Source organism: Euprymna scolopes, chromosome 43, assembly GCF_053919585.1.
Source record: "Euprymna scolopes isolate OS-2025 chromosome 43, ASM5391958v1, whole genome shotgun sequence".
Lineage (NCBI taxonomy): Eukaryota > Metazoa > Mollusca > Cephalopoda > Sepiida > Sepiolidae > Euprymna > Euprymna scolopes.
Genome location: NC_136524.1, coordinates 21069732 through 21095832, shown reverse-complemented (window position 1 = coordinate 21095832; position 26101 = coordinate 21069732). Strand labels below are relative to the sequence as shown.

At 30.9% G+C, this 26101-nt stretch overlaps 1 protein-coding gene across 8 annotated transcripts in view; it reads right to left on the bottom strand.

Moving 5' to 3' along the window:
• LOC145268225 (neurobeachin-like) overlaps positions 1-26101 on the bottom strand; it is a 607546-nt gene that overhangs the window by 172230 nt on the left and 409215 nt on the right. For all 8 annotated transcript variants that reach the window (XM_080123533.1, XM_080123540.1, XM_080123535.1 and 5 more), the window contains 4 exons: positions 25030-25138; positions 8163-8329; positions 5598-5719; positions 3256-3399 (listed from right to left, as the gene is read on the bottom strand). In XM_080123533.1, coding sequence (XP_079979659.1) covers positions 3256-3399; positions 5598-5719; positions 8163-8329; positions 25030-25138 — 542 coding nt within the window. The remainder of the gene's footprint in view (positions 1-3255; positions 3400-5597; positions 5720-8162; positions 8330-25029; positions 25139-26101) is intronic.

Below are 26101 nucleotides of genomic sequence, written 5' to 3'. Positions count from 1 at the left end.
GCGGGAATTCTCTATAGTCAAACTAAAATCTATAAAGAATTGCATATGTGTTCCTGAGCTCAACATAAAGGATTCATTTTGAAATTGCATATGGATTCCCTATTTTTGGATTAGACAAAAAATGCACCTGAAGAAAGTCAAAGGTTACATTAGCCGAAACGTTGTGAAAATAACAACCATGATGAGAATAGTAGTCTGAATAATCCAAATAACATAAAGATTCACAAGTTTGACATAAAAATGCATCTGAAGAAGGTTGGAAGTTACATCGGCTGAAACGTTGTGAAAATAACAACCAAGATGAGAATAGTAGTCTGAATAATCCAAATAACATAAAGATTCACAAGTTTGACATAAAAATGCATCTGAAGAAGGTTGGAAGTTACATCGGCTGAAACGTTGTGAAAATAACAACCAAGATGAGAATAGTAGTCTGAATAATCCAAATAACATAAAGATTCACAAGTTTGACATAAAAATGCATCTGAAGAAGGTTGGAAGTTACATCGGCTGAAATGTTGTGAAAATAACAACCAAGATAAGAATAGAAGTCTGAATAATCCAAATAACAAAGATTCACAAGTTTGACATAAAAATGCACCTAAAGAAATTTTGAAAATAACTATCAAGATTCGAATAGTAGTAAATAGCCTGTAAATGATACTTCCTATTTATCTTATGATGACATGTACTACTGGTCTGGTACAGAATGGACCCGGCAGTACTGGTGAGTAACGGATGACTTTACACTCCCTAAAACTTTCCGCTTTAGGCCTAACCATTGGATGCAATTGCGTAATATTAAGGTAGCATGTCCAGTTCACAGGGAAAAATTAAAGACAACATAGGAGGAAGTGATAAGAATTGATTTAAGAGAAAGAAGGATAAATAAAGACCTGACCAGAAAAAAGTTTCTTTGGAAGTCAATTTCTTAAGGCTACTATTTGGGATCATGTCTGAACACTAAGTAAAAAGTTGAGCAGCAAGACGTCTGTTCACATTACATTTAAACTTCTGCAGATTAGTACAGTCAGGGAAGCAGATGACCAGGAGGAAATTCTAGCAGTTCATGGAAAGAAACTATTAGAGTAAAAGGTTTTCTGATATGCACTGGATAAGGCAGAGGAAGCCAGGACAGTAGCCCTAGATATATCTAAGGCTTTTCGCAGGATATGGTCTTCTCATGGAAATCAGATCATATGGTATTACTGGACGAATACTTAACGATCCTTGGACCTTTATTATTCCTGATATTCATAAATGACATCCCTGATAAAATTGTCTCTGAGATGGGTATATTTGCTGATGATACTATGCTCTATAACAGGCACAAAGTGAAAACGAATGAACACATATTCAAGGCAATAGAAGACCTTCAGTCTGTAGTGGAACGAGGACATAAATGGATGGTAATATTCAATGCTGCTAAGATTAAGTTTCTTTCCTTTAATAATTACAGGAAACCTGCTCAACACACACAGCTGCCCTTCATTCTTCTATTAACTTTTCAAGCTGAACTTCCTAAATATAAGAATTTTGTGGGTGTTTGTTCTGTAGTTTTAGCTAGATACACAGACACACACATAGCTGCAATTTTTTCTGCTATTAACTTTTCAAGCTGAACTTCTTAAATATAACAACTTTGTGGGTGTTTGTTTTGTAGTCTTGGAGTTTTAGCTTCACACACACATACACACACCTGTCCTTTATTCTGCTATTAACTTTTCAAGCTGAATGTCTTAATTATTCAGAATACCATTCTCATCTACTTCTAATATTTCAGCCGATGTAACCTTTGACCTTCTTCACGTGCATCTTGTTGAACTTGAAACTCTTTATCGCAAACTTGAGAATTAGAATGTGTACAGAACTCTCTATTAAATTCATGAGGGATAATTTGTTCTCATTTCATCAGACATGACTGGGTAGAAATGTTAAGTAATTTTGTAATTGCATCCTTGGTATTGCCTGTTCTGAAGATTAAAACTTCAACCTCCGGAAGACTGTCACTTAGAACTGCTTATTACTCAGCACTTTCATCTGTTGTGCTATGGTGCATTGCAGGCATATTCCTGAGTTCGACATAAAAATTCCTGAATTCAATAAGCAGCACCTAAAGGAGGTCGGAGGTTGCATTGATCAAAGTTTTGTGACCCTCAAGATAAGAACAGTAGTATAAATTATTAATCAGCATCTAAAAAATTCAGAAACTTTGCTTTTTCATATTGTCTAGATTATTCAGATTTCTGTTCTCATCTTGGTTGTTATTTTCCCAATGTTTCAGTCAATGTAATTTCTGACCTTCTTCAGGTCTATCTTATCAAACTCAGAATTCTTTGTCAAACTGGGGAATCTGTATGGAATTTTGTATGGAATCCTTTATTTAATCCACAGAGGTAGCATGCTCTCATTCCATCACCCATGACTGGATAGAAGTCCTAAGTAATTTGTAATTGCATTTTTTGAGTATCGCTTGCACTGAGGATTGAAGCTTCAACATCTTCAACTGAATTTTATCAAGTACTTTATCCATTACATCATGGATTACTTAAGACTTCTACCTAGTTATGACTGACAGAATGAGAGCATGCTACCTCCATGGATTAAATAAAGTGTCTTGTTTGAAATTACATGCAAATTCCTGATTTCAACAAGATACACCTGTAGAAGGTCGGAAGTTACACAACCAAAACGTGAAAATAACACTTGAGATGGGAACAGTTATCACAAGAATAAAAAAAATATAAGAATAACCAATCCTCATCTAAAAAAGTTCGAAACCTAACTTTTTAATATGATGTGATATTCTATAAATATTTAATATGATGTGATATTCTATAAATATTTAATATGATGTGATATTCTATAAATATTTAATATGATGTGATATTCTATAAATATTTAAGATTTTTAACATCACTTCTTTGAAAAGTTAACAGTTAAAAATTGGTATTAAGGAATAATTTTTTTTTAAATTAAGGATGCGGACGTGCATCTCTATAAATTGCTATGTTCACACGTTGATCAGCATCTCGTGTCCGTCATCTTCAAATCTTTTAACATAATTCATTGTTTTAATGGCCTAATCATATGAGTGACCATATTCTATATTACTTTTTTGCCCTAAATTCGAAAATATTCCATTTGTGATATACGAAATGCAAAGAAATATTTTATAAGCCAAACTCAATGAAAATGTGCAAAGCATTTTTTTTTAAAATGTTCTTTGTGTGTAAATTAAAAAATGAAACTGACCTGAGAATTCTTGATCAAAATCTCTCTCTTCCATAAGTAATTCTTCATCAGTATAATCAAGAGGTTGCTGCTGACCTTTCTTGGCATTGGCCAGATGAGCATGAAAAGCTTCTCTTGCTTGGTTTATTGCATCTTCAGTCGCTCCTGCAATTTAAAAAAAAGAAAAGAAATCATAAAAACAGTATATAAATTGATGTACTGCATAATCACATTGACACACCGGTTCTGTTAGATCACTGAAGTTAAGCATCATTGAGCCTGGTCAGTATCAAAATGGGTGACCATTTAGGAATACCAGGTACTGTATGTGCTTTCTGCTCTCTATCTTTGTATTTTTTTTTAATTATTATTCCATTTTCATTCTAAACAAGGCACAGTACCACTTTGATGTAGGGGGGGGGGCTACTATCGGGGACATAAGTTGCAGATATACTATGTAGGGAGTTGAGCAGCAAGATGTCTGTTCACATTACACTTGAACTTCTGCATGTCAGTACAGTTGGGAAAGCAAGAACCTGGAAGGGCATTCCAAAGTCTAGCAGTTCTAGGGAAGAAACTATTAGAGTAGAAGGCTTTCTTACATCTGGGGATCTCTACTGTGTAGGGGTGGGATTTTGCTGCTTGTCAGGTTTGTTGGGGTATTTACATCTCCACTGGAATTAAGCAGTGCCGACTCAGGAGAGGAATGGTTAGGGATTGCGCAACACTTGCTCCACAATTGAGTACATGTCATCTATTATTCATCCAAGATGATCAGATGGTTTTCATTGTGTCAACAGATAAGCATCCAGATTTTATTAAGACTTTGGACATTCAATAAATCAAGGAAATCTATTGAGTTTCTCCCCCTTCTCATACTGGTCATAAGTCGCTAAATGGACCTTTTTTAGTGAGTCATCGTCGTAGTCGTCATCATCATAATCATCATTATTATTGCATCAATCACGTTTTCTTTCATGACTGGTAGGCAGTTACACCATGTAACATCTCATGCCTGTTGTCCATGTAATATGAGCCATTATTCAAGTTGCAAGCAGTTGTATTTTTTCTTATAGACTCAAACCAGGTCTCCATTACTCTACTACACTCCTTAGTGCCTAATATATCCAATCACTTTATGGAGTTGATGGAAAAGGTAGCATGTTGTGCATAGCTGAATGAACTAAGATGCTGAGCACATAAAATATACATTATCACATCGATACCAAGTCTCTTATAAAACATGACTAATGGCATCCTTTCTTACAGTTTGCAGTGGAATTTAACAACAAAATACACCTGAAGGCGGTCGGAGGTTACATTGACCAAAACATTATGAAAATAACACTCAAGATGAAGACAGTAGTCCGAAGAATCCAAATATTGCAAATCATTAATTGCATCCTCTCCTCCAGTTTGTAGCCACACATTCCTGGTGAAGTGAATGTCATATATCATTGTCAAAAGATGATACTGCTAGCATCCATTAAAGCAAACATGTAGTAAATGAGAAAGTTTGAACCATGAAATAAAATTTCAGACAATGAAATAATTGATACATGAAATTAATGGATAAACATGAAACAAACTAGTTAAAATAATGATGCAAATACATCTCTAAAGCAACCAATATTTTGGCCATTAAATCTGTCTAAATTTTGTTAATTTGTAGTCAAATTTAATGACAGAAATATCAGAAGCTTAAGAAATGTGTTTGTCATTATTTTGTTTGTTCATGTTCATCCATTAATTCCATACCACACTCATTTCAAATCAACTTACAATGCCAATTATTTTTAATACTCTTATTTCAAAACAGATCAAATAAAGATTTCTGAATTTTTGAGAAGAGAATTGATGATTTGTATTATTTGAATTATTCGAACTACTGTTTTCATTTTGTGTATTATTTGCACAAAAGTTTGACCAATGCAATCTCTGACCATCTTGTGGAACTTGGGAATCTTTCTGTCGAACTTTGGAATCTGCACAGAATTTTGAACAGAACCTTTTATTTAATACTTGGGGGTAGCATCAGCCATGATGGAGTAGAAGTCTTAGGTAATTCCCAATTGTTTTTAGAGTGTCGCTGACACTAATGATTGAACCTTCAACCTCCAGGAGAATGTAACTTGCAACTGAATTTTACCAAGAACATTGTCTACTATGCCATAGTTCCTTGTCCACAATAAAGTTACATTGTCTGAAATGTTGTGCGAATAACAACCAAGATGAGGAAAGTAGTCTGAATAATCAAAACAATATCAGATTGAGCAAATGTATACAATATACTAAAGTCTGGCATATTCTGTACTTAAAATGGAGACACCCACCCCACTCCCATAAATATAACATTTACTTACCATGCTCAATTGCAGCTTTCAATGTTGCTTCCGGATGAGTAGATCCATGGGGATTTTTTACAAATCGACGTCTTCGTCGGATATCATCTTCCCATAAATCAAGTTTCCAAAATTCACACAAACTAAAATAATAGAAACATACAATGAACACAAGTTCTGTTAGTAAGTTGATTTGAAAATCTAATTTAAAAAATATATAGTGGGTCTTGAAAAAAAAAAAATGTACTCACACTTTGAATGATGATGAGACCTTTATAGAGTGAAATGGAATAGCTTCAAATACAGAAGACAAAAATAATTGAAGAATCATGTTTACAAATGTTAAAATTAGTGACATTTATTTATTTATATAAATATTTTATTTACTGTCAGGACAATATTGATAACAGTTACAGTGTGAGTATATTTTTTGAGACTCAATAATGAAAATGTTAGAGGTGAAATGCAAATTCACCCCCCCCCTGAAAAAAAACCCAAAAAACAAACAAAATGGTTCTGCTTTTTTTTTCTTCTTTTTAGATGATTACACGTAAGCACCATTAAACCTTAGCAATACAATTAAAACAAAACCAAAACAACTATTCTATAATTTAGAGTAACAGATCAGTTTCTTATACAGATTTAATGTAAAGTGATGACCTATTTTGCAGAACAGAAAATTCTAACAAGCATGTTTATCTAACAACAGGTATGTGCAATGAAATGAAAAAGGTCTTTTTTCAGAAATAGTCTGAAAATTCGGTAATAAAAAATATTATTACATGCCTCCTTTAACCATAAATCTGGATAATAACATCCTCTACCTTGAAAAAAAAAAAATAAAATAACTAAGATTTAACTACAATTAGAAAATTATTACACATCCTCCAAATACTATCTGGTCAAAAAGTGGAAGAATCATTTTATGTTAATATATATTTTAAACTGATCACTCTTTCTAAAGTCTAAAATATTTTTAGTTTGAACTAGTATAGGATCCTTATGTATAATATTAATCAATTTGGATACATTGAGTAGGCGTCAGGAAGAGTACCCAGCCTTGCCTCAAATAAAGAAATAATGATTGGTATTTTGATGATAATATGGTATGAAAAACAAAAAACACTGGATAAGCAAATGTGGAATTTCCACAGGGTCCTTACAGCAATATAATCCTATATTATACTAAATGTGAATCAATCAATGTTTGTCACCTACAAAGCATTTTGTATATACTCTTATCACACAAAATAATTGGTAAAATTTACCCTGATTCTGGGATTGAGTTAAATTTGAAAAACATTGTTTTAATCATTGTAATTAACCATAACTTATGCTTAATTGGACAAGTAACTCATCTCTTTCTCTCTCTCTCTCTCTCTCTCTCTCTCTCTCTCTCTCTCTTCCATCACTGCAATATTTCTTAGTCATTATGAACAATGAAGTATAGAGTAACTCTCTTTTGATGATTATCATCTAATTTGCATATATATGTACACACCATTAACAACAGTAAATTAGATGGCAACATAATAAATCTCTTCTATATAATAATAATAATAATAATAATAATAATAATAATAATAATAGAATGCCAAAAGTTATTTTCAAAGAGAAATCTTTGATGATGGCCTATGTGACTACTCCTTGTAAGTAAATAATAATAATTCTATGGAATAATAATGATAATAATAATAATTATATATAATAACAAAAACTGTATATTTTAACAATAATAATAATAATAATAATAATAATAATAATAATAATAATTCTATATAAATAATAACAATTCTACATAATAATAATTTTATAATAATAATAATAATAATAATAATAATAATAATAATAATAATAATAATAATAATAATAACAACAACTTTATATATATTAATAATAATAAATTCTACATAATAATTATACTTCTATATAATAATAAAATCCAAAAAGCATAATGCATAAATATTTTTAGTTATGCAACAAGAAGGATGTCTTCAAAGATATGTCAAAATTGATGGCGTTTTGAATAAAATAAAAAGATTTATATGGGTACAAAATTTTATAACGGATTTAAATAGCACTGGGGCAAATGCCATTATTAAAATTGAGGACTTTTTTTTTTTTTTTTTTCACCCCCTCATTCGCTAATTTTAGTCTTTAGACCTCGATATATATATATATATATATATATATATATATATATATATATATATATATATATATATATATATTTTTTGCTCTCGAATTGCCGATGTTACTGTTGAAAAGGATCGGCCGAAAGACGTCTTCCGTTTATTTAATTCTTTTTTAGCCCCCCCCCCCTTTTTTTTTCATACGTTTTTTCCCCCTTCATTCAGTTCAAATAATTTTGAACTACATGTTTTGGAGATTGATTTTAGACTTTGTAGTGTTTCTTGATTAAACGTCAAAAAAAAAAGTCCTCAATTTTAATAATGGCATTTGCCCCAGTGCTATTTAAATCCGTAATAAAATAAAAGTAAAATAAATAGTGGTCATGACGCAACACTGATACAATATTTTCATATCATTTAAAAACGTAAAAATGTTTTAAAGTATATTGCTTACTCATGTGTAACCTGACCCCAGGCTCCATGTTTGTTGGTCAAAATATTAACAATCTTTTCCCGAAGTACTGAAGCAATGGCATGATCTCTCCGTTTGGCAGACGTTATCAAGTGATCGCATAATTTTTCTTCATCTTTTCGTTCTACAACGGTCTGAGCACACAGTGACTGAAAAAAAAAAAATCAATAAATAAATAAAGATTAAAATAATGTTAAACTTGACTAAAAGTTGATCGGTTATGTTAAAATTATTTTGGAAATAATTACCCCCCCCCCGCCCATTCAAGAAAAACCTGCGTTTTCATGTTCTAATATGTTTTTTTTTTTTTTAAATTAAGTGGTCAACTATAGTCAAGGGCGATATGAGAGCTCCCATTTCGTTAGCTATTATACTAAGATGTAGGGAAGGATGCCACTTCTTTCCTAGGATTACTTCACTTATCCTTGATCTTCACCTTATAATGCTGAGTATTTAGCAATGGGGAGGGGGGTCAAGTATCATTTTTTATGTATTTGCTATTACTCAACCGAGGATTGGTTCATTAGTGAACACTTTTACTATTATACCATATGGATCCCCCCAAAAATAAATTTATATATATATATATATATATATATATATATATATATATATATATATATATATATATATATTTATTTATTTCATCAATGGTAAAAAACCGGATTAGAGTGCTCAATGTGTAGCCAGAGCAGTACATAGGAATTTATATATATATTATATATTTTTTGTACAGAAAGTTGTTAGATGAGACAAGTCATTGGTACCGTCGGTTTCAAGCCCGATAATTAGGACCGTTTAAGATATCCATATCAAGCTCTCTTCAACCAATACTCATCATTACTCAAGAGAGCTTGATATGGATATCTAAAACGGTCCTAATTATCGGGTTTGAAACCGACGGTACCAATGACTTATCTCATCTAACAACTTTCTGTACACAAAATACAAAATATAAATACGCTCTTATTTTTCGGATATCTTCTGATTTTCCTTTTAATTGAGCACTGCTGGATTTCTTTTCCCCAAAAAAACTAATCATATATATATATATATATATATATATATATATATAGTGTATTCAGGCAGCATATTTTATACAAATAAACACTGTTAAAAATAACAGAGAACTTCTGTGTAATTATACATGTGTTTTTGGGGTTTTTGTGTTTTTTTTTTATCTTTCTCATGATCTTTTTTGTGTGAAAATCGCCCCCCAAAAATATAAGTTCCATATGTATCACAAACGGTTTTGATTCTTTGCCGAAACATTTTCAGGTGAAAAACAGCATATATATATATATATATATATATATACACTAGCATTTCAGCCCGGCATTGCCAGGGTGTTTGGAGGTGTGTGTTGAGCAAAAAAAAAAAAAAGTGGTAGTAGGAAGACAGGCTCGAACCCGTACCACGAAGGAGGAAAAGAACGGGAAAAAAACCTGACGTCTTTGCTGTTATGACCACTGCTAAACTGGAAGTGACGAGTGACGTAGGTTTAAATTAAGGCTAGACAATCGAAAAAAGGGGATGACTTTCAAAAATATTGGTGAAAAAAGCGACCCCTCCCTGTAGAAAAGTGCTCAGTTGTGGGTGAAGAAATTAATGTTTTTAGCCAATTTTTCGGTATTTGTCATCTGAAGGGTTGAGCTTTAAAACGATACTGATCTTGTGAAAATCCGTCGCCTCTGTCGAAAGTTTTAGGCAGACATGCAAACCTTCTTCTTTGTGGCGTTGATGGGTTCAGGGTCGCCTGAGGAAGTCTCATTCACTGAAACAGATGACTGTTTGTAGCGACCACATGTAACTCAAAAAAAAAAATTAAATATTTTGCTCTTTTTATTGAGCACTATCTAACGACTTTGTTGTTTTCATTAGTCCCGACTTTTGAACATCTCAAACCCGAAATATATATATATATATATATATATATATATATATATATATATATATATATATATATATATACTTTCTATTGGTTTTTACATAAGCATTGATATGTCGCTACACATTCATAAGCATGTTTCAGCCAACTAGTTACCTGTAACTACTGATCTCTTCAGGCAGTACAGCTTATATGAAAGCTAAGTCTGCAAGGAAAATATCTCAGGTATTCTGAGTCATAGGAACCTCCAAAATTCATCACAGAATACCCCCCCATATGTAAATTGATGTAACTTTATTATAAATTAATAAATACAATATAACTTTTGTACCATTTAAAAGAAAAAGAGCAAGATAAACCAGTAATAATTTTTTAAAATGTTTCATCGTACGAAAATAGTGAAATTGTGAGACGAAAATCGTGTTTACATAATTGGCGCTTTATATATTTAAAATAACGTTCCCATGTAGTAAGCATTCTGAACATGAAAACATACTCGTGTTTAATAAATCTAGCAAAAATCAACTAATGGTCAGATTTTCGTGAAATTTTCGATACTTATCCATTTTAAAATGAAATAACATATCAAATGCAGTTTCTGTAAAATATATGAGGGGAAATATTTTTTTAGTGCGTGCCCAGCCCCCTCATGCATATTTATTTTTCCGAAATTTGAAAACATATTTACATCGATCGAAATTTCTATTTATTATGAAACATAAGAGTTTAAATAAGTAAAAAATATTTATTTTTAAAAAATGTAAATACATGTATTGAACAAAAACTTACCTTGAAGTTGCAATTAAAAAAAATGATATGAATTCAATGTTTTTTTTTCTAATTAATATATACTATTATCAATTGAATTGCCAAGAAAAATAAATTTCTTAAAAATTAATTATTTTTAAAAGATTAAAACGATTAAAATTCCATTATTTCAAAATGTTCCGTTACAACATAGATTTTTAATTAATTGTGTTTAAATTTTTTTTAATATTAAGTTTTAATATAAACATGGCTCTTGCCAGCTATTTTATCACCAGATTAAAACCGATTAAAAATATTATTGTTCAAAAAAAAAATGAACATTTTGTAGACCCACTAAGATATCTAATTTGTCTCTTTTTACCAAACAAATGTATGGAAGCCGGTAAGTAACCAAATGAACTCTTGTACATATTTAGTAAAAACGTATTTCATATTAATATACAAATGTTTATAATATTATTAATCATTAAACTGTGTAAATCTGAAAACTTAACAAAATTATAACAAAAGTTAATTATTAATTGCAGTTTGAAGAAGATAAAGGTTTTAAAAAATCATTAAGTCGCTTCTGTTTTTCCATAGTTCGTATAGTTAACACAAGTCTGACATCATTTTTTTTTTTTTTTAATTTTTTTTTATTACATTTTAACCCTAAACAAGGCAAATTGCCACTTTGGTGTAGGGGACTACTATTAGGGGCAACTACTGGGGTACTATGTAGGGATTTGGGCAGCAAGATGTCGGTTAACATTACACTTGAACTTCTGCATATCAGTACAGTTGGGGAAGTAGGGACCTGGAATGGAATTCCAGAGTCTAGCGGTTCTGGGGAAGAAACTACTGGAGTAGAAAGATCTTTTACATCTAGGGATCTCTACTGTGTGGGGGTGGGATTTAGCTGCCTGTCGAGTTTGTCGAGGGTGTCTAAGTCGTGATGGGATCATGCGCTCCTTTTTTCACAATCGTTTGGCAGAGCCTACAGGAAATTATTATCAGGAAATTATTATCACATGTTATTAAAAATAGGAATAAGGAATAAAATTAAAATGTATATGAAGGAGACAAAATAGGGGTTTGGATTATGGTTTGTGTTGAAATATAAGAATGAAGAGGAAAAGACTGGGAAGTTAAGATAAATATAAAAAAAAAATTAAAATATAAAACTATCAAGGAAGATATATGTATGTGTGTGTGACAGCCACTAATATTAACATTCTACTGCTTATTGTGTAGTGCAAAAGTAGGTCAGGTAAACAATTTTGGAGTATCTAAGTGAAAAATGGGGCTCTAAAATTAATCTCAATTACTTGGCTATAAAAATGAATTTGAATTTACTCAAATTTGTCATGGTCAAAAATTAACCAGGTTGCCATCTCGCATATCCTCGCCGCCTCCCAACCTTACTACTACCACTACAGACATTAATAGAAAGATTATAAAACAAAAAAAAAAATACACCATAAATAATAATATTGATAGTAATATTCAAAAACATTTTTTTTTACTTTCCCTTCCTCCCTCTTTTCCTCCTCCATTTTCTTTACTTAAAAGTTGTATAATTACTTATAATAATCTCGAAATATATTTACTTAATAAAAAGTCATTAATGCTTATATCTAATTATTTATCATATTGATAAAAATAATGAATAATAGAAGGTAATGAGAAATAAAAAAAAAATAAAATAAAAAGGTTAGTGACTGCGATACTGACAATAATTAGTAATAATTATATTGATTATTAGTGTAGAGCTGGCAACAACAACAAAAATACGTTATAATGGTAATAATAGTAAGGTAAAAATAAAGAAAAGAAAAGAAAAAAATGTAAAGAAGTAAAAAAAAAAAAAAAAAAAAAAAAAAAAATAGATCACTAAAGATGGTAATAACGATAACTGATTTGAATACATACAGTGCCGGCAAAAAAAAAAGTCCGCACTTGTAATTTTTTCAAAAACTGTAAATTTAAGCTAAATTTAATGTAACTGTGTAAACAACCTAATTTGATTTACCTTTTATCCTTCTATAATTTTACCTGTTCATATTTGACGTTTAATTGAAATATTCTAGTGTTCACGTCAATTTAAAAAAATAACTTCAAATTGAGGAGGCAAAAAGGAAGTCTGCAGCAACAAATTCGCTTAAAACCAGCTTAAATTATCGCCCCATAATTAGTTTAAAATATCCACCAACAGGCAACAAAGCATCTCTAATCGGGACTTGGCTGATAGTGCAAGACCTATTAGATCTGAGACTGTTATAAAAATAAATATGGGAAGACAAACAATTTTTGGCACTAGTGCATTTTACCTAACTGGAAGTGTTTTTTTTTTTTTTTTTTTGATAAGAATTATGATTGCGAAAAGAAGGGACAATGCAAAATTCAATGATTTTTCAAATCAAAATGTTATCCTAATTCAAAACAATTTTAGTAAAACTGAAGTAATACAATACAGAAAATTTTATTGAATTGAATCGATTTTTTTTTACAGTTTACAACAGGAGCAATAATATTTCATATTATGCTTGAAAACTTACAAATAAAATATAACATTTTATGTTTCAAAATAATTCATCTTGAAAAAAAAAAAAAATTTCTTTAATTAAATAAAATAAAAATTTTTTAAATCTAAAAGTAATTGAAGTTCAGATTGTTTCTTCTTTTCCTTAGTATAGTTCTTCGTAAATGAAAACAAAAATGTTCCAGTTAGCTAAGTGCACTTGTGCCCCAATTTTTTTTTTAATCCTATTTAAACGTGACCATATTTTCATTTATTTATCTCTAAACTGGCAATATGTTGCCACTCAGATGGCACCAGGTAAGTAGAGCTTAATAATCGATATAAAAATAATATCCTTCTTTCTATGTTAATATAATCATTATCAGCTGTTACTATTTCTATTATATTATAAATCCTATCTCTCTACCTCTATATCCCCAGCCCCTTCTTTCTCCTCCTCCCAGCCCTTTCCTCTCTAGCTGGACACACATACAACTGTTCTTTGTATAATAAATTCCTTTGTATAATAAATTCCTTTTTCTGTCCGAATTAGTGCATAACAACATTGAAAAAAAAAAAAAAAAAAAAAAAAAAAAAAAAAAAAAACGACCCCTTCCCCTCCAAAACCTAGGTGAGTAAACTCCCAGAGAATGAATAATTTCTTGTAATTTTTAGATATTATTCATACAGGACAACACTAATAAAGAATATACCAAGTGTATAGTTTTCTTGTTTTGGTTATACAAGCACACAGACATTTCCTCTTTATACATTAGACTAGCAAGGCTAGCTGGCATTGCCATGAGCAAAAGTGCGACATATATCTATTAAAACTTCTTTTTCTATTTTTCTCTCTTTGTTCCTCCCATTCTCTAACCCTAACCCACCCAGACCATTCCTCTCTAGCTGGATATACACACATATGCAGAATTATATACCTACCTATAAAGTTGAGTTTTTCCTTGCTCTGACATTGATAATAAAAGCCTACTTTTTCTATTTAAAAATTATTAAAACAAACTTTTCAATATACTCAGTCATAAGTATGCAAGTGACTACGTGAAGATTAATTAATTTGCATTTTCCTTTGAAAAATAAGCGTTAATTATTTATTTTTATGGTTTCTTATTTCATTTCACTATTACACTAAATTCTATTCATGTATAGTTTCTACATTCTGTATAAGTGCGTAGAATTTAAGATGAAAACGTTATATATATATATATATATGTACATATATAAATTAGAATTAGATTTCACTTAAATATACATTTGTGTAATTAAAACTATAAGAACATATTATGAGATTAGGAAACTCTGAAATCTAATTATTAGGGAATTAGAATCTATTCAATGTTAAACTAAAATTATACTTAACTAAGATAAGAAAAAAATCCAGGTTGTCCTTGACGGTTGTACATCTAAACAATATGATATAAATGCGGGAGTGCCCCAGGGGTCTATCCTTGGACCTCTATTGTTCCTGCTATTCATAAATGACCTCCCCGACAAAATTGCCTCTGAGATGGGTATATATGCTGATGACACTACACTCTATGGCAGGCACGACAGGAAGACGAATGAACACATTTCTAAAGAAATGGCAGAAACACTAGAGGAAGACCTCTAATCTGTAGTGGAATGGGGACAAAAATGGATGGTCACGTTCAATGCCGCCAAGACTAAACTAGTTTCATTCAATAATTACAAGAAACCCTCTTTACCACCTATAGCAATGGCCAACGACTCTTTATCTGAGAGTACATCTTTCAAACTCCTTGGCCTAACGTTCACAGGAAACATGAGTTGGAACAATTACATTAAAGGCATTGCCAGGGCCGCTGCAAGAAAGGTGGGCTCTCTCTACCATGCTAGACAACTACTAACACCCGAAAGTATCCTGTACCTCTATAAGGCCACCATTCGCCCATGTATGGAGTATTGCTGTCACATTTGGGCTGGTGCATCTGCTACTAGTCTCTCGCTCTTTGACAAGGTTCAAAAGAGAGTCGCAAACCTGATAGGCCCAGAACTGGCATCTAAGCTTCAGCTTCTGTCCCATCGACGAAATGTTGCATCCCTCTGCCTGTTCTACAAGTATTTTAGTGGTGAATGCTCTGACGAACTGCAATCACTTGTGCCCCCACAACGTGAACACCCTCAACAAACCCGACAGGCTGCTAAATCCCACTCCCACACTGTAGAGATCCCTAGATGTAAAAGATCTTTCTACTCCAATAGTTTCTTCCGCTAGACTTTGGAATTCCATTCCAGGTCCCTGCTTCCCCAACAGTACTGACGTGCAGAAGTTCAAGTGTAACGTGAACCGACATCTTGCTGCCCAAATCCCTACATAGTACCCCAGTAGTTGTTGCCCCTGATAGTAGCCCCCTACACCAAAGTGGCAATTTGCCTTGTTTGGGGTGAAAATATAATAAAAAAAAAAAAATTTTTTAAAAGTAACTAGTTTGAAAAATGTTTATTAATACTAGATTGTAGCATATTGAATTAGTAAAAATATGTGAAATGCGAAATTTAAAATATTTCACAATAATTATAATAATAATATTGATAAAAATTTTAAAAAATAAATGTAAATGTAAGAAACAATTAATTTATAATTAGATATTAAGCAGAAATGAATTATGAATTATGACTATCGATTGAAATAGTTTTAATACTAACATTTTATATCAAATGTATTAGTCAATTTAGAATATACACTGAATTAATCATTGAATAGTATTAAGTGAAAGACATTAGAACTGTATAAACATTACTTATTAGAGATATGGATGGAAATGGGATATGTATGATAGAAGAACGAATGTTAAAAAAAAAAAGTATAATAATAATATATCGATGTATTTGTTCTAAGGGCGATAACTCTATCATACTTTAAATTGAATTAATTTTAACTTTTTACGCTTAAGGTAAACAATTGAGCATTTAGCTAAATTATAAATCTCAACCAAACGTAATTAGAGGTTTAGAATTAACTAATACTAAGAATCATAATTGAAATAGTAATAAATTTGATTATAACAGTTAAGTGAACTTAATTATGCATGGTTTCAAATTCAAGTTAATAAATAATTTAATATAACCATAAATTGTAAACTGTTTTTTTTTTTTTAAGTTTAGTTTAGTTTCGTATATGCAAACATGTATAATAGTTTATAATTATTGATGTTATTTTCATAAGTATGCATACATTAATTAGAATTAATAAATTTACTAATTATTAAATAGAAAGTTTTGGTAGAATATTCCTAAATTAATAGAACATGTTAGTACGAATAGATGGATTTAGTGACTTTATTTCTAAAATTCAAAATGGCGTAATGGAAACATATTATAAGGTATTTACAGCTTCTCTCCCAATTTTCGGATTTTAATCATGTCAAAACTTTATTTCCTTTTGACAGAATGATTGCCGCTATGAATTAAGGGCATAATAGATTCACTAATTGATATAATAATTAAGTGATTGATTTTGTGCTACGAAACAGATACTGTCAAGAATTGTAAATGTCAACTGAATTAAAGGAATAAATTATAAGATGGTCAACATCATAAACTTTGGCATATAGACTTTTGTCATTTATTCACTATATGTAAGTGACCTTGTGGGTATGTGTGCAAAAACTTTCTACCAAACTCATCCCTGAATATTTGGTCTACAGAGTTGAAATTTGATATATAGAGTATTTGGATCTGTAGCACACTTTTGATTTGGTTTTTAGCTGGCAAAATTGCTAGCACAACAAAATTGCAAACAAAACGGTTGACCTTGGCAGGAGTAATCAACTAAACATGCACAAACCTACATTCATAGGTTAAACAACATTATTTTTCAAAATTATTTGTATATGTATGGGCGTGGCTCAAAGCTCAAGGAATAAAGCTGGAGAGTTGTATTTTCGGTTTCGATTCTAGCTGATGATACTAAGTCATATCTTTTTTACTTTTGATCTCACTATTATATATTAGGTTCAATATAATAATTGATAGAAATTTGTTTCTTTGATAATAAATACGTAATCTGCATAAATTAAAATATCATATTTAAGCATATCTTATGACCAGGCAATGTCTGGCGGCCTGCTAGTTATTTATATAATAGATTACTTGTAAAATGATTTGGCATTTTATTTTCAAATTAGTACATAATAACACTGAAAATTGTCCTCCTCCTGGCCCATTTGATCATCAATGAATGGATAATTTTTTCTAAATTTTAAATATTATTCATTTCAGACAATGCTGATAAAGACGAGACCAACTTTGTTTAGAAGTTTGAGACTTTTAGCTGTGCATACAAACATATAAACAAACGCACACACAACTGCCCTTTCAAAGTTTTTCATGCTTAGTTTTGTTTCTTCTCCAGAATTCCCCCTATATTAAAAAGCAAAAATAAAGAAAAATCTGTATGATGTCTGTGCCATGATAAAACAAAAATATGATATTCCAAAAATCATATAAATTGATCAAATAGTTTTATTTTTATAATGAAAACCCATTTTTAAATTGATGACATAACATAAATCAAGTTTAGAATGATCATTGAGTTATCATTCTTATGTTTTTTTTTGGACTTTTTTCAAAATGGTTGAACTCCATTTATGCTCTCCAAAAATGAATTACTTCCCTTGTGTTTTCTTTCTTTTTTTTTTTTTTTGTTGTCAGCCACAGTTCTTGTCAAGATTTGTCCCTGCGTAGTTCTTAGTGAAATAAAGCTTTTTTCAAACATACATTTTAACTTATTCATTACAACCATTAATAAATATCATACTCTGATTTTTAATTTTGAAGACTTTTTAAATAATCGAGTACTCTGATTTTAAATTGAATTTATTGATTTTAATCGCTGATTGTTAATTTCCTGGTACATTCGATTTCCACTTTAGGCTCTTTATTTTCGCTAATAATTTTTTTTATTCAGTCAATCGATTTTTCTTTTGAGAAGATGATAATTGGGAGGACCCTTGAGAGTTTTCCATATATTTAAACTATATATGCACGCACACACACACCCACCCACACACACACACACACACACACATATGATAGCTTCCTTCAGTCATGACAGACTATGAATACCCACTGTAAGCGTGCCTGTGCGTGGAATTTTTATGGCAAGAGTTGAACCGTCCCCTTAAGTAAACACTTTAAAATCTCCACACTAACGTACTGTACTTGCAATAACCCTTATCCCTGAGTGGCTTCCGGGCCTTGATAAGTGGTGACCACCATGTAAAAAAAAAAAAAAAAGTTACGCATTTTCCAACCTCCATTTGCCACTGAATTGGCATTCAGTGGCAAATGGAGGTTCAGGACAACTGGAAATAAAACTGAGATAAGCGGAGAGCACATACAGTGTCTAGAATTCCCAAATGGTCCCCTATCTGGTACTAGCAAGGCTTAATGTTGCTCTGATCTGATGAGAACCGGTGTGTCAACATGATTATGTCAACGTATTACACACAGACGCACACACACACATATATACACGCACCCACATGTTTATATATACGGCGGCACATAAATCATTTTACCATTCTAAGATAAAATATCTTTTTTGTAAATGAGTGTAGTTTATTAATTTTTTTTTATTAAATAGTTTAAAGATTGAACTTTTATTTTGATTTACATATGAAAAATAAGGTGTCACGTAAACGACCTCTATTTTCAGCTTCGCAAGCACAAGCTCTTTGTAAGACGTAATGATTTATGCACCGGCCTATATATAAATTGAATGAAAAAATTAAAAAAAAGATTTCATTGTCACAATATATTGTGAACTTTTAACTACAAGTGATTAACTTTCAAGTAATAATCTCCTTTTGGTCTAAGTGATAAAAAAAAAAAAAAAAAAAAAAACAGATATAAATGACAAGAATATGGTTACATTTGGATTTTCTTTTGTTTGATTGTTGCTGATTTACACTGACGAAGCCTTTTCGTAAGTGTTTATGGTATTTTGTAAATCACAAAAATATATTTTTTCAAAAATGGGCAAAAACAATTGTTTGATAATTAAGTATTACTGTAAGAAATCTGGGATGTCTTCTGAATAATGATATTTTTACTAGCAGGCTGTCTGGGTTGGCCCAGTCAAAAAATGTTTAAATATGATATTTTAATTCATGCAGATTTTATATTTATTATTATAGAACAAATACTCTATTGATTATTATATTGTACCCAATATATAGTAGTGATTTCAAATTTAAAAGACAAAAAATATGACTTGGGTGCCATCAGCTAGGATAAAAACATATAAAATATAGCACTCCAACCATATTCATAACCGTCTGACCTAAATCGATACAAATACAAAAACTGAAAAAATAATGTTGTTAAGGATATAAATGTATACTTGTGTATGCGTCCAAATAACATGTCCAGTCGACTTACGCCTGCCAAATGACAATTTAAAAAAAATTTTACCCCTTAGCAGCTATTATATTGTTCTCAACATATAGTAGTGATGTCAGAAATAAAATAAAAAGAATGATTAGGACACCATCGGCTAGAATTGAACCCAGAACATATAACTCTCTAGCTTTATTTTTTAGCATCTGAGCCACACCCATATGCATAAAAATAGTTAAGAAATAACGGTGTTCAACCTTTGATTGTAGATTTGTACATGCAAACAGATTTTGTCGACTACTCCTGGCAAGGCCAACTGTTTTGTTTTCAATTTTGACTCAATAGCAGCAATTTTTGCCGACTAAAAACCAAATCAAAAGTGTGCTATAGGTTCAAATACTCTGTATATCAAATTTCAACTCTGTAGACCAAATAATCAAAGAGTAGTTTGGTAGAGAGTTTTTGTACACACACACACACACACACACACCATCAAGGTCATATATATATATATATATATATATATATATATGAAAGAGAAAATATGTATATAAAAATATTTCTGTGTGCTAAAACGTTTTCATCTTAAATTCTACACAATTATGGAAAATGTAGAAACTATGCAGAAATAGAATTCAACGTAATAGTGAAATAAAACCTATTATCTAATAAGAAACCATAAAAAGTGAATAAGTAATTAACACTTGTTTTTCAAAGGAATATGGCAAATTAGTTAATGTTCATATAGCTACTCATATATTCATGACCAAGTACATTAAGAAGTTCATTTTAGTAATTTTTAAGTAGAAAGAATGAACTTTAATATCAATGTCAGAGCGAAAAAGAAACCCTAAACTTTATAGGTATATGAATAGATTACATTATGAGCTCTAATCATATACATTATTGAGCTACTACATGAAGTTTTGTGTGAACTTGAAGAAATTTATATAAATATATACCACTCAGTGCACTACCTCCACATATGCTAGTGATGCTACTTAGTCTCTTGATAGCCATTACAGAAACCAGTCTCCATTTATATCTTTTATATTTATAAAAATAATGAATTGATAAATTTTCTATGAAATATGATTTTAAGCTGATTATATTACATAGTAATTACTGTAATAAAAAAAATGGGCAAAATCACCTACAAATTAATTTATGACCTCAACAAGAATTTGTACTATGATTACAGTGATGAGTGGTATTCCACTTTTTTTTTTAATTGAGAAAAAAACAGATTTCTGCTTAAATTGCCAGAGCCTCTTGTGGATGCAAGTTTGAAACTTTTTGATTAGAATCCATTTTTATTTAACCGAAAATCTTAATTAGTTGTGAAGACAAGTGATTGATGATTTGGTAATGAGTTAGATGACTTCTGTTTCATTAAAGAATGAGTGACTTCATGGCCCACTCCCATATCCTTATGACAATTTAACATAGCCTAGCCTGTAATTAAATTTAATAAAATTTAATAAACACATGACAACAATATTCAGGGTATCTGGTGTTGTCCTGTTTGAACAGGGGAAATAATATCGCAAGCAATACTATAGTAAGAACCAAGAAGCAAGGGATCTTTTTCATTATTGTAGCGAAATTTAAAAATTGAAATATTGAATTTCAAATGAAACCAATGATATTTACTGAATTGTCATGTCGCAGTAATGAAAATATCCAAACCATATGAAAAATGATAAGGTAATTAATTATATTATTTTAATTAGTTCTAATTAAGTTTTGCTAAATTGGCCAAAGATTTTCAGTTTTCAGAAAATATTTACCTCCCTTTTGCTGCAATTAGAACTCTGGGGTTTTTTTGGGTTTTTTTTTTTTTGTTTTGTTTTTTTGTTTGCCAAACTCGGGTTTTGCTAATTATCTTCAAAAAACATTTTTATTAAGAATTAATTTTCTACCTTATAGTTTTTTGTAATTTTTGGATATATTCATTACTGTGACATGACAATTCAGTAGATATCACTGGTTTCACTTGAAATTCAATATTTCAATTTTTTAATTTCGTTACAATCATGAAGAACAGAAGTACAGTGTTTTCTAATATTTTTGTATGAATTTCCTATACTTAAAAATTTTTTTTTAACCCCAAATAAGACAATATTGCCACTGAAACATAAACCATTACTGTGGTAGAGGCTGAGTTTATTAGGGGACATCCTATATAAGGAGTTGGATAAGATGTTTGTTCACATTACATTTCATTTTCTGCATGTTGGTACTATCAAGGAAAAGGGGGGCCTAGAACAGAATTCTAAATGCAAGCCATCTAAGAAAAGAAGCCATCAGAGTAGAAAATCTTCCAATATGTAGCAACCGCTATAGTTAAGGGTGCAATTTTGCTGCTATTCGGGTGGGCTCAAGGTATTTCCGTTTAATGGGTACAAGTGCAGGAAGTTTGTTAAAACAAGCACAGGGATGTAACTATTCTTGTTTGTTTGTTAAGATCTTTCGAAATAACCTTGAAAATTCTGAAAATAAAATATGCAAGGTACTTGGATAAGTATATTTCAGTTTGATCAAAAAAAGAAAAAAATAATATTGTGATAATGTCGGTCGCACTGTACAGGCCTTTATAAGAAAGTATTTTGTAGTACATCTCAACTGGTACAGCAGCTATGTTGCCCACTATCAGTAATCCGAAACACTTCAAAGTATGTTCCACATTGACGTCTATAACATACAGCAACATGGTAGGCCACTTAATACATGGAGGGGGATTAGTTGATGATGACCTGATCCTAGTGGGTGACACAAGTGAAATGGCAATAGACAGGAAAAGTTGGAAGTTATCTATATATCTATAAAAGTGAAATTGTCTGTGTGTTCCCTACCAAATTTTTCTGTCAATTTTCAGTCTACAGACCCAAGATTTGAAATAAGGGGTATTGAGATTTGGGAAAATCTTTTTAATTGGTTTTTGGCCAGAAATTTGTCTGTCAAGGGGTCAAAGTTCAACGATTTGACCTTTGAAAACTCTACCAAACTCCTCTGCCAATTTTGGGTCTAAACACTTGAAATTTTAGATGTAGGTTCCTTGGACATGGATCAAACTTTTTAACTTGATTTGAGTCCAAAACAATAAATCTTAAGGTGTCAAAATTGGGGTCAAAGTTTTTACAAATTTGACTTCAGACAATTTTTGGTTTAAACATTTGAAATTTTGCATAAAGTGTATTCAGATAAAGGGCAAGCTTTTTAATTGCTTTTTGGTTGAGAATTTGGCTACCAAAAAAAGAGTTTACCTTTGAAAGATTCTACCAAGCTCCTCTTTCAATTTTGGGTCTAAACATTTGAAATTTTAGACGTAGGTTACCTGGACAGGAGTCAAACTTTTTTTTATATATATATATATATATATTATATATATATATATATATATATATATATATATATATATATATATATATATATATATATATATATATATGCACATAAAGTCATGAAAGTGCATAGGGCTCTAGCAAAGCTGGGCTGAACTCTATTTCATAAAACATCTAAACTCAAACATGAGGCAATATGAAAAATAAAAGAATAATAGAATTCATTTTTATTATTTCTATTAAAAACTTTCTGTTTGTTGACTTAGTTTTCATTAATAATTATTGCAAGAGTTAAGAGCAGATAAAGTTAGTTGTTTAAGGGAAGAGTCTATCAAGCATGTGTACACAGTATGATGATGATGTATGGAAGTGAAACCTGATTAGTGAGGTTTGAGGACATGCGTTGCATGGCAAGAAATGATATGAGAATGAGATGAATGGGTGTGTAATGTTAAGTCTTAAAGACAGGCTTATTTCTGATGACCTAAGAAAAAGATTAAATCTCGACAGCAGAGAGAGATGTGTATAGAAGAGTAGACTTTGATGGTATGGTCACGTTGAAAGAATGGATAAAAGCCTTTCGGTCAGTAGCAGTTAAAGTTGCAGGTCCAGTTCACAGGGGAAAGCCAAAGAAAACATGGGAGAAAGTGATTAAAATGAACTTGAAAGAAAGAGGGATAAATAAAGACTTGGCCAGAGACAGGTTAGTTTCTGGGCATGTGAAATGTACATGGTGGTTGTGGTGAAGATGATAAAATATTCACAAACATTTATCCAGCTATTTCCTTATCTGTGCAAAAAAAAAAAACTAAATGAAAATTCCATGAGCAAGGTTTCTTTCCTTGAACTGTCCATCTATGGAACACAATTCTGTGAAGATGCTTTGCAGCTGACTATAACATGGACGTTTTCACATCTAATGTAAATGAATTTTTGTTGAGCCATTCTCTTAAATAATTAAACCCAACACGTTCCACCATTATCAATAATCACAGTGTTGTCTCAAAATCAACCTGCAACTCAATAACCCTTATCCTAGAGTAGCTTTTGGGCCTTGATAAGTGAATCCCCCTGCTCCAGTAACAATCTTCAAGTGCACTTCTGAACCGGCATTGCTTGGGTCCAGGATGACTAGAAAAGTTTCTTGACTAAAATAAAAAATAAAAAACTTTACCTGGTCGTGTTTTATACTGTTTTGATCATTAACTTTACTTTTTAGTGAAATTGGTTCTCCAAAAATTTTTATTTTATGATTAATCACCATACTATTTGCACACATTTTCATTTTAGTGAAATTGGTTCTCCAAAACTTTATTTTTTTTTATCATTTTATGAATAAAAAGAAAATCACCACACTATTTGCACAGATTTTCATTTAAAAAACCTTTTTTTCTTGAATATTTTTACATTTTCCATAAAAGCTCCGCAGGTCAGATTAAAGACTTTGACAGACCAGATCTGGTCTGTCAAAGTTTAATCTGGTCTGTGTGTTGTACTTTGGAGACTCTGGTCTAGTTTATTATTTACTCCTTAGCTAGAAGGAAGAGGATACATGGATTCATATTATTCTCAAGAGTATAAGCGAAATTGATGCCTTAACAAATTTCAAACCTAGAATGCCAAGCCACTTTTGTTTGCTAGTATAAATATCAATTTTAACTGGGTGGTCTGTCTAAAGAAATGTGATATTGATAATCACAGACGATGTGTTTTTGTTGTGGGGCACCACCCTCTTAATGGACTCAACCACCATCCTTATATACAGGAACTCTTAACGATCCCAGTAGGTAGGGCTTTAGTTCCGGAGTTAACCTTGCTTGATGGAACGTAAACACTCTCTTCATTCTGTAACGTTCTGTTTGTATTTTATTACTACACATCTTGACGTACACGTTGTTCTGTTTTTATTGTGGCTAGGCCCAAGCCATAACAGTTTTACAACAAGAGGTATAAATTTTAATGACTTACTTCAAATTCAGCATGCTTCTGTACATCTTCGGCTCTCATTCGTGTCAATATAAATTCTGCTTCATTGGCCACGCGTACGATGTGGTCTCTTGTTGCATGAGCAAGAAGCCTAATAGAAAAAGCAAAACAAATTTCAAAAAGGTATTTTTTTTAACAATTGTAATAAATGTATGAATATATGTCTTATGAAACAACAAAAAAATGGTGAAAACTCAAAATTAAAATCATGAAATTTGAGTCAAATGTAAAATATTTAAACATGTATAAATATATATTTATATATTTATTCCAGGTTAAAAAATTAAATGACTGGTCTCTTGTTGCCTGGCAATGTCTTTTAAGACTGAAACAGTAAATTTATTGTAAGGACTTATAGTAATTTTGTTTACTTAAACTGAATAAAATTATATTCATATTAAGAGGGTGGTGCCCCACAACAAAAACCCATACTGCAATAGCTTTCTAATGCACTCATATTTACTAGCAATGCTTCAATCAAACTACCTTTTCCTTTTTTATATATATATGTAGAACAGGTTAAAGGTATTCAAGAGTGATAACTAATGAATTTAACAGGGTTATTAAGAGTGCACAATAAAAGAAGAGCAAGATATTTTTATTAATATAAACAAATTTATATGGTCGCAACACTGGACATGCTAATGTTTCGGAAAAATGGTCCTTATTTATTAAAGTTATTATTCATTTATTAAGTCGTCTGATGAGGAGTTCTAGTTTTAACTAACCATTTGTCCAAAACATTAGCATATCCAGTGTTGTGACCACATACATTTATTTATATCAATAAATATATATTATAGAAATTAATAGAATACTCTAACAGAAAAAATATTTCTGCAATTGGATTATTTGGACTAGTGTTCTAATCTTGCATATTATTCTCACAACATTTACTGATATAACCTCTGTCATTCTTCTGATTAAACCCAAGAATTTATACGGGATATTGAACTAAACCCTTTATTTAATCCATGTCGGTAGACTGTCCCCATTCCATCAACCATAGCCAAATAAGTGTTAAGTAATTTCAATTTTATTTTTAGTATTGCTT